General features: G+C 53.2%; 1 protein-coding gene across 1 annotated transcript; it reads right to left on the bottom strand.

Moving 5' to 3' along the window:
* Positions 1-6,983: 6,983 nt before the first annotated feature.
* On the bottom strand, positions 6,984-10,176 carry POLR3K (RNA polymerase III subunit K). The gene is made up of 3 exons (XM_003124677.6): positions 10,018-10,176; positions 8,563-8,650; positions 6,984-7,928 (listed from the first exon to the last, which is right to left on the bottom strand). Exons 1-3 carry the CDS (start codon positions 10,126-10,128, stop codon positions 7,801-7,803), a joined length of 327 nt encoding a protein of 108 aa, XP_003124725.4. The 5' UTR covers positions 10,129-10,176; the 3' UTR covers positions 6,984-7,800.
* Positions 10,177-10,318: the final 142 nt, after the last annotated feature.

The following is a 10,318-nucleotide window of genomic DNA, read 5'->3' as shown; positions in this document are numbered from 1 at the left end:
ACCACGAGCGCAGAGCAGTGCGGCTGCCCCAAGGGGTTGAGAGGCAGCGGCCTCTTCTCATCAGATACCTGCCCCCCTTCCCTGGGAACCGAAGGTGGCCAAACTCGGACTCTGGGGACGCGTCCACTGCCTGGCAGGTGACAGTTTCCCTCAAGGACACCACTGAGATGCGTGAGGCTGGCGCCAGGAGGCCAGGGCCCTGAGCGGGCACAGGGCAGTGGCGCTGTCTCCCAGGGTTTCCAGGAGGCACAGGCCCCTTTAGGCAGCCTTGGCAGCCGGCACGCCGGGCGGAGCGGGGCCTCAGGTGCAGAAGCGGAGCAAGAACGGGCGTCCCCTCCGATCTCAGAAGACGCAGCCCCTGCAGGCCGCTAGGCTCCAGCCCTGACAGACACAGGTTTAAGGGCCCCGTTCCTCGCTGTCAGCTGCACAGCCTCCTTGTTCCTCTGGCTGGTTTCAAAATCTTTCTAGGGAAGCTCCTGAAAACCTGCCTCATGGCATCTCGGGTCGCATGGGCCATGGTTCAGTAATCCTGCCGATGGACCTGCGGAGCCTTTGCCCAAATATGCAGCTTCAGGGTTTCGGAGATAGAGTTAGCATATGGCATCATATTAGTTTCAGGTGTACATGTGATTTTTTTTTCTTTTTTCTTTTTTGGTCTTTTTAGTGCCACACCTTCAGCATATGGAGGTTCCCAGGCTAAGGGTCCAGTTGTCGGAGCTGTAGCCGCCAGCCTACGCCACAGCCACTCGGGATCCGAGCCGCATCTGTGACCTACACCACAGCTCAAGGCAACGCCGTGTCCTTAACCCACTGAGAGAGGCCAGGGATCGAACCTGCGTCCTCAGGGATCCCAGTCAGATTCGTTTCCGCTGAGCCACGATGGGCACGCCTATGCTATTTTCAGTGGACGGTGGTGAACTCCAGGCTTGGATCTTTAAGCAGCAGCACGAGTGCGGTACAAGAAACTGCTCGGGTCTAAGGCTGAGCACTACAGAAACTGGCAGCTGCTGCCAAGTGGCCTCTAAAAAGGTACCGACTTCTACTCCCAGCAGGCGACTGAGAAGGCCCATGGCCCTCGCCCACTGTGCGCTTTATCGGTCTTTAAATCTTTGCCCATCTGATAGGCACAGATACGGCAATGCTGCCTTAATCTGCACTTCCTTATTAGGTGAGGATAAGCATCTTTTCAAATATTTACTGGCTGTATGTTCTTTCGGGTTCTGAATAGAGTCACATTTCCATCTGTCCCCATGCACAAGTGTGCTCTGAACATCAAAACACATGGGGTGTGGCGGGGGGGGGATGTGCTTGGGCTGTGGGATGGAAATCGTGTGAAATAGGATTGTGAGATCATCCGACAACTACAGATGTGATAAATTCACTGAGTAATTAAAAAAAAGTAGTCACAGAAAAAAAACAAAAAGCAAAAACATCTGGGGTGGAGTGCCCGTTGAGGTGCAGGAGAAACGAATCCCACCAGGCACCATGAGGTGGTGGGTTCGCTCCCTGGCCTCAATCAGTGGCTGGGGGATCCAGCGTTGCTGGGACCAGAGAAACCTAGCAGAATCCACAATGGCCATCATTCACAGTTTCCGAGATAAAAACATGTGAAAAAACAGATTATGTGACCCCATACTTAAGAGCAAAGACAGCAGACAGAGACTGACTCTCAGTGCTACACTGTTGGAAACAGCGCAGGGTGTTTTGTTTTTTTTTTTTTCTTTTTCATCGCTGCCCCCCAGCATATGGAGGTTCCCAGGCTAGGCGTCCAATCGGAGCCACAGCCACCGGCCTACACCACAGCCACAGCAACACGGGATCCAAGCCACGTCTGCGACCTACACCCCAGCTCACGGCAACGCCAGATGCCCAACCCACTGAGCAAGGCTAGGGATCAAACTCGCAACCTCATGGTTCTTCGTCGGAGTCGTTAACCACCGCGCCCTGACGGGAACCCCTGTCTAGTCACTTCTGATGGCACATGGAGGATAATGTGAGAAACGAATGTGCGCGCGTGTGTGTGTATATAACCACACAATCTCACACGCTTTCTCTTACATTGCGTTATAGGTCACATGTGTGACTGTGACGGGGTCACCTGGCTGCGCAGCAGAAGCTGACACAACACTGTCAATCAACTGTCATAGAAAAAATAAAAATCAAAAGACTAAAGGTAAAAGCATGAGCGAGCAAAGAAAACAAGACGGAACAGTAACCATAGGGAAGCCTTGAAAGGGAGACGGGTGAGACCTGACTGGACTCACAGTGGAAACCACATCCTCAAAATCACACCGGAGAGGAAGTTCCCTTGCGGCAGCAGGTTAAGTCTCCGGCGCTGCCGCGGCTGCGACACAGGTCGCAACTGCAGCGTGGATTTGATCCCTGGCCCAGGAACTTCCACACGCGGAGGGTGCCGTCAAAAAACAAAACAAAACAAAAAAATAGGAGTTCCCACTGTGGCTCAGCAGAAATGAACCTGACCAGCATCCATGAGGACGCAGGTTCGATCCCTGGCCTCACTCAGGAGGTTAAAGGATCTGGCGTTGCTGTGGGCTGAGGAGTAGGTGGCAGACACGGCTCGGATCCCGCGTGGCTGTGGCTCTGGTGGAGGCCGGCAGCTGCAGCTCCGATTGGACGCTTAGCCTGGGAACCTCCACATGCCACGGGTGTGGCCCTCAAAAGATTAAAAAAAAAACAACAAAAAAAAACCCCGCCACATGGACAGAGAGGACCATGTGTAGGTCAGCACAGCCGCGTTCCCGGGGCAAGGCCGCGGAGTGGGAAGGCCCCAGACAATTACAAGGATCAGGCTGGCCCCCCAACAAGGAGCAGCCGAGCAGGTCCGCTCAGTCCAACACCTGTGCTTGTGCCAGGCAGACACACGGGAGGGCCAGCATCTCTTGTCCCAGAAGACGTTCGGAAGCCACAACCTGACACGCCACTCACCCCCAGAACGAATGGAGATAAACAGAAAGACGGTCTCCTCAGCTGGCGGGAAACCTCGGGCACAAAGAGGACACTGTCGCCAAACACCTGCAGGAAGCCAGCCCTGAGGAAGAAGGGCACAGGCAATGACAACCCCGGCGGAGGAGGCGTTTCACAAGGCTGTTACGTGAGCAGCTACACAAATCCTCACAGCTCTACGAGGTTAGCGACCTGCAGCCCACAAGCCAAATCCACCCCGCCCTCGAAAAAAACTTGTGAGCCAAAAACAGTTTACGTATTTTTAACCGGGTACGGAGACAGCGTTTGGAGAATTACATGATGGGGAGCTCCCATCGTGGTTCAGTGGTTAACAAACCTGACTAGGATCCACGAGGACGTGGGTTCAATCCCTGGCCTCGCTCAGTGGGTTAAGGATCCAGCGTGGCCAGGAGCTGTGGTGTAGGTCGAAGACGCGGCTCGGATCCCGAGTTGCTGTGGCTGTGGTGTAGGCCAGCGGCTACAGCTCTGATTAGACCCCCAGCCTAGAAACCTCCATATGCCACAGGTGCGGCCCTAAAAGACAAAAAAAAAAAAAAACAAAAAAACGGATTATGTGATGTGAAAATGCTATGAAATTCAAATTCACTGTCCAGTTACCCTGGGACATGGCCACACTCACCCACGCATGTCTGCAGCTGCTCTTGCACCACGATGGCAGAGTAGTGGTGCTTCCAGCTTGCCACCCTGCTGGGCCGCTTCTGGGCTCCAGGAATGAAGGGAGTGGTGTCACAACCCAGCAGTGATCTTAACAGCGTCTCAAGGGCCACTGTATGGCTGTACCACCAATTTTTCTCTTACTGTGCGTACACAGCCATCACGTCAAAAGAAGAAAAAGTGGGGAGCTCCCACTGTGGCTCAGCCAGCTAAGGGCCCGACCTTGTCTCTGTGAGGATGCAGGTTTGATCCCTGGCCTCGCTCAGTGCGTTAAGGAGGATCTGGCATTGCCACAAGCTGTGGTGCAGGGCACAGATGTGGCTCAGGTTTGGCACTGCTGTGGCTGTGGCTGTGGCCTGCAGCTCAGCTCCGACTTGACCCCTAGCCCAGGAATTTCCATTATGCCATAGGTGCAGCTGTTAAAAAGCACAGAAGAGAAAACTCTGGAGTTCCCAGGTGGCGCAGTGGGTTAAGGATCTGGCACCACTGCTGTAGCTGTGCCCTATGTGGCTGAAAAAGAAAAAACAATATTAAAATAGATAAATTTCCAAGTGACTTGTCGTTAACCAAGCAAGGACAGCCACTCGAGGGTCATGACTTCCTCCTGCCTGACTGCAGCAGCTGAGGAAATGTGTCAGAGACAATAAATTTAAAAGCCCAGGCCTGAAGGGGAGAGCAGGAGTTTACAACACTGGGGGCAACGAACAAGTCCGGGAAGATGCAAAGCCAGGAAGACTCTGCAGGGACTCCAAGGGTGGAAGGACACATCCCCTCAGGGCACCAGGGAGCCTCTGCAAGTTACCGGCAAACCTGCAGAGGAGACAGTGTGTTTGCAGCCTGCGAGTTCTCACTGTCATTCATCCACAAACAAGGAAATACCTGCATCTCCCGGAACCAAGCAGCAGCGCCCAGGGAACTGCATGTGCTCCCCTGCCCTGAACCTGCATGAAGAGGTGCCCACCGGCAAGCAAGTTCAAGGACAGCGAACACCGACCTTGAAAATTCAGTTAAGCAAAATGGCAGCCGTTCTTTTCATCAAGAGACTCATATTACAATATGGCATGATGACATTTTGATTTTTTTTTTTTTTTTTTTTTTTTTGCTTTTTAGGGCCATACCCACGGCATATGGAAGTTCCCAGGCTTGGGGTTGAACTGGCTCTGCAGCTGCACAGCCACGGCAGCACAGGATCCAAGCCACATCTACAACCTGCACCATAGCTCACGGCAATGCAAGATCCTTCACCCATCGAGCGAGGCCAGGGACACAGCAACAGCATCCTCACAGATACTAGTTGGGTTCTTCATTGCTGAGCCACAACGGGAACTACCTTGAATTGCTTTAAAAGAAATTGTAGGAGTCCCTTCTCTGGGGCTTCCCTAGATTTTCCCTCTTGCACACAAAACCCAAAATATCTACTGTCTGGCTCTTTACAGGAGGAGGAAGAAACCCCTGGGGTAAAAAACCATCGCTTCTCCGACTGACACAGGAGGAAACAAAGGCAGTTCGGCCCCTCAACAGGCAGCAGGCCGGCTTCCCAGGGCATGACCTTCCGTCATCCACGCTGCCTCCAGCAGAGAACGAAACGCGGAGGAAGCAGAACCAACAGCAGAGGAAGACACTAGGGCTTCCTGCGGTGGCGCCGTGGGATCAGTGGCGTCTCTGCGGCGCCAGAAGGAAGCTTTGATCACCAGCCCATTCAGTGTTGCCGCAACTGTGGCTGCGATCTGACTCCTGGCACGGGACCTTCATGGGCGGCAGGGTGGCCAAAAACAAAGAAAAGAAAAAAGACGACACTAGAGGAGTTCCCGTGGTGGCGCAGTGGTTAATGAAACTGACTAGGAACCATTAGGTTGAGGGTTCGATCCCTGCCCTTGCTCAGAGGGTTAGGGATCCGGCATTGCCGTGAGCTGTGGTGTAGGTTGCTCGGATCCCGTGTTGCTGTGGCTCTGGCGTAGGCCAGCGGATGCAGCTCCGATTCGACCCCTAGCCTGGGAACCTCCATAGGCCTCGGAAGCGGCCCTAGAAAAGGCAAAAAGCCAAAAAAAAAAAAAAAAAAAAAAAAAAGACGACACTAGAGACTTCCCCCAGGATAAAATCCCATTTGTGAAACCCGAACAAACAGTTCTGAGACAGAACCAATTACAGAGAACGGGCTCGGGCCTGGTCTCTGTGTTCTAATGATAAGAAAAGACTCATGTAAACCATGGCCCTAACAAGTAATCATCGGCATTCCCTGGTGGTTCAGTGCTTTGAGGACCTGGGGTTGTCACTGCTCTGGCTCAGGTCACTGCTGTAGTGCAGGTTCAACCCCTGGCCTGTGGACACCTGCGTGCCATGGGCCAACCAAAAAAACACATCGTAATTTCAGAGTTCCTATGGGGCTCAGTGGGTTAACAAACCGACATGCTGTCTGCGAGGATGCAGGTTCGATCCTTGGCCTCACTCAGGGCGTGAAGGATCGGGTGTTGCCACAAGTCGCAGTGTGGGTCACAGAGGGGGCTCGGATTCAGTGCTGCTGTGGCTGTGGTATAGGCAGGCGGCTACAGCTCTAATTCTACCCCTAGCCTGGGAAATTCCATGTGCTGCAGGTGCAGCCTTAAAAATAAATAAATAGTAATAATAATAATTTCTTGGAAAGATAAATCCCAAAAAAGTAAAAATCTACAGTGAAGGCATATATATATATACACATATATATTTCTTTTTTTTTTTTTTTTTTTTTTTTTTGCCTTTTAGGGACGCACCCGCAGTATATGGAGGTTCCCAGGCTAGGGGTTGATTACAAGCTGTAGCCACTGGCTTACACCACACCCAGGAACTGAGCCGCGTCTGCGACCTACACCACAGCCCATGGCAACACCAGATCCTCAGCCCACCAAGTGAGGCCAGGGATTGAGCCCGCATCCTCATGGGTCCTAGTCAGATTTGTTTCCACTGCGCCATGACGGGAACTCCGAAGGCATAAATTCACGTCCCATTATTTCATGAGTGAGACTCCATTATTAAGAGATTTGGCTCAGGGAACTAGAGTCCACCTCCTGTAATCAACCACGATGGAAAAAAACAATGAAAAAGACGAGTTCCCGTCATGGCTCAGGGAAAAGGAATCCAACTAGTATCCATGAGGACGCAGATCTGAGCCCTGGCCTTGCTCAGTGGGCAGCTGGGATGCTGTGGGGTAGGCCAGCGGCTAGTTCCGATTCGACTCCTAGCCTGGGAACCACCACACACCGTGGGTACGGTCCTAAAGAGACAAAAAAAAAAAAAGACCAGGAAAAAAAAAAGACGAAAAAGAATATAATTCAATCACTTTGTTGTACAGCAGTAACTAATCCAACATGTTAAATCAACTAGAGTTTAATAAAACGAATTTCAAAGGAGAGAGAGAAAGATCTGGAAAAGCAATGACATCTGAGGTCCTGAGCAAGAATTCAATCCATCAATAACCAAGATCCTGCCCCCTGCTGGCCCTCAGGTGTCCTTTTCCCCTTTAGAGGAGAGAGATGGACAAAGCATCAAGTATCAAAGAAATACCATCTCCTAAGTTTACCGCAATCCCAGGAATTGAGAATCAAAATAATAAAAGAAAATCCACGCCATTGACAATGTCATAACCACACTAGTCCTACACACAGGAGTCAGTTTTGGATTCTTGTTTTGGGATTTGGCGTCTCCACCTTAAGGCATTTAAAACCCTGAGAAGGTGGTATCGGATTTTAATTTTAAGTAAATATTCAGAATAAACGCTGATCCACCGAGTTTGCAACTAACAGCTAAATACTTAAGGACAGCTAGTGTTCTAAGTCAAAGCCCCATTTTCTTGGGTGTGCCAACATATAAATAAATGTTTACGAGCGTCAGCTGGTGGCGAGAGAAAGCTCACTGCCCACTAAACGGGAAAGATGGATAACAGGACCCTAAATAAGACGCACTTGGTGTGGCCACTGCCCCCAAACACAAGTTCTCCCTGGACGTCAGCAAATTCATCCACTGCCTGGGCGATGGGGGCCATCTCCTGGCCCCCCGGCCGGGCCACTCTGAGAAGGCTGGCTTTCTGCCACACCGGCAAAGATGCTCAGAACCCGCAGTTCCCTTCCAGCTGGGAATCCGCCCTGGGGAATGAGGTGAGCAGATGCTGGGCAGCGGGGCCACCCGGCCCTAGTCCCTCCAGCGGTGTCCACACTGAGCATTGCAGCACTTGTAGAAGGTGGTCATGGGCTCGTCGGCAGAGCGGGTCTGGAGCTGCATGAAATAGGCCCGAGGATGCTCACACTTGGGACACGGCTCTGGCGTGAGAAAAACAAGGGACCCACGGTTACTTCAAAAAGGATGCCCAGTGTGGCACAGAGGCTGAAGAATCCGACTGCAGCGGCCTGGGTTGCGGCTGCGGCGCGGACCAAGTCCCTGGCCGGGGAACTTGTGGCATGTGGAGGTAGCCCAGAAAGGTCACGGTCATAAGGCAGTAAGCCACCTCAAGATTCGAAATCAGGTCTGAACAGCTCCAAAGCTTGTGCCGACACTGGTTTTGGAACAAAGAAAGTATCAAGGAAGGAGTTCCTGTTGTGGCGCAGCGGAAACGAATCCGACTAGGAACCATGAGGTTGTGGGTTCAATCCCTGGTCTCACTCAGTGGGTAAAGGATCTGGCCTTGCTGTGGCTGGGGTGGAGGCCAGCGGCTGCAGCTCTGATTAGACCCCTAGCCTGGGAACCTCCATATGCCGTGGGTGGGGCCCTAAAAAGCAAAAAACAAACAAACCAAAAAAACCACCACATGAATAAATAAAAATTTCTAAGAAATTATTAAGGAAGAAAATATAGACTTCCTCTTCGCAGAAGCACAAGCAGACTGCCACGGAGGGGCAGAGTCAGCAGCCCCGTACCATCCACAGCTCTGCCCGGGAACAGGCCTCTCCCTCTCACCTGCGGTGGAGTCGACGTTCTCCCAGGCAGCTGCTCCACCAAGCACGTCATCCACTTCTTTCAGCTTTGGGTACTTCCGATTCGTTACCTAACAAACAACAGCCACTCTTCAGTCTCTCCAACTGACTGAACCGCACACCCCAGGATCACCTAACCACACCTGCCCGCAGGTGTCTGGCTTCTTCCACCCTTCAACCCGGACGGGAGGGGTACTGGACAGGCAGAGGCCCTGCTCCATCAGAACTTAGAGGACCCATGATTGGACTGCCCCAAGAGAAGGTCTCTGCAAGGACTGGACAAAGCAAGAGGAGCAAGAGAAGCATGGCTCGGGTATGGCCCTCCTCTTCTCCCACACCCCCTAAGGCTGGGTAGCCCGAGACGAGGCCCCAGAGAACTGAGGCCAAAGAAGGGCAATCTCAGCCGGGGAGCCGCCCCCCCCCCCCCCCCCAGGCTCCGGGCAGAGCTTTCTAAGCACTTGCCAGGTTCTACCAGCCGTCCTTGACCTGTCGGGGTAGGTAAGAGTCCACCCTCCGCGTCGTTTCAGACCCTAAACTCCCACAACACGGCCACATGGCAGGACACTATACAAATCTATACAAATACTAAGGAGAAAGTAGCACTTGGGAGTTCCCTGCTGGCTCAGCGGGTTACCGCCCTGGTTCTGTCCCGGTTCTGTCGCTGCTGTGGTGCAGGTTTGCAGGTGTGGAAAGCGACATAAGCAAAAGAAATCTTGGTGACTCCATTTTGCTGAAATGCCTTCCTGCAACCCCCCCCCCTTCCCTCTTCTCCCAGTAACAGTTTGTTTCAAATTAGCCAACTGGGAAGAACGTGCACCCTGACCTGACCCACGGGAAGGGGACAGGGTACATCCCCTGTGTTAGGGATAAACAGGGGAGGGTCCTTTGTTCGGGGCACGCGCACTTTTTGGGGTGCCCAGCGCCCTTCTGCAGCAGTAAAGAGCCTTGTCGAGATCTCCCCGTGTTCACGTGCCTCATTTTTCGACAATGACGATCCGAGCCACGTCCCCAGCACAAGGAACTTGTGCATGCCAGGGTGCCGGGGGCGCGGCCAAAACAAAAACTAAACAAACAAAAAGAAAGAAAGAAAAGAAAGTATACTGGAAGGCAGTGAGCCCTATATGAAAAATAAAACTAGGGAACGGAAAGGCCGCATTTATATAAACAATCCCTTAGGTAAATACAGGCAGGAGTGACAGGAACGAGTGAGTCCCTAGGGGAAGAGCGACTAGAACAGAAAACTCCTGCACAGACCCTGGAAGCAGCGCCTTGGGCAAGACCGGGGCGCCTCCGAGAGGCTGGCGGTGCGGGCAAGAGGCTGCTGGGACGCGAAACCCAAGCAGAGGACGGAGCTAGGGGAGGTGAGGGTCAGGGCCTGGCGCGCTCCGCGAGAACGACGGCTGCGGCCCTGCGTGCCGGGAGGCCGGCGCGGACCCACCTTGCGGGTGATGTTGTGCACATAGGGGCAGGTGTTGCAGGCGAAGCGGTGGCAGCGCTGACCCTCCTCCACAATCAGCCCGTTCCCGCAGCCTGGGCAGAAGAGCAGCATCACGACAGCCCAGCCTACGCTCCCTGCAGCTCCCTGGCCGTGGACTCCGGGGGCTTCCGGGCGCCCCGAACTCCCCATTGGTCCCGGCGGCCGCCTCTCAGCAATCAGCCCACCAGTAGGCACGTCGGCTCCGCACTCCCAGTGTGCACTGCGGCAGGCTGGCTCCCAAAGCATCATTTCTCATTGGTCC

This window comes from Sus scrofa, chromosome 3 (assembly GCF_054392235.1).
Source record: "Sus scrofa isolate SSC_HxYL_T2T_F1_AM1 chromosome 3, Sscrofa_HxYL_maternal_Yorkshire_Landrace_v2.0, whole genome shotgun sequence".
In the NCBI taxonomy this organism is placed as follows: domain Eukaryota; kingdom Metazoa; phylum Chordata; class Mammalia; order Artiodactyla; family Suidae; genus Sus; species Sus scrofa.
The sequence above is the reverse complement of the archived record's forward strand: the minus strand, read 5'-3'. Positions and strand labels throughout refer to the sequence as shown.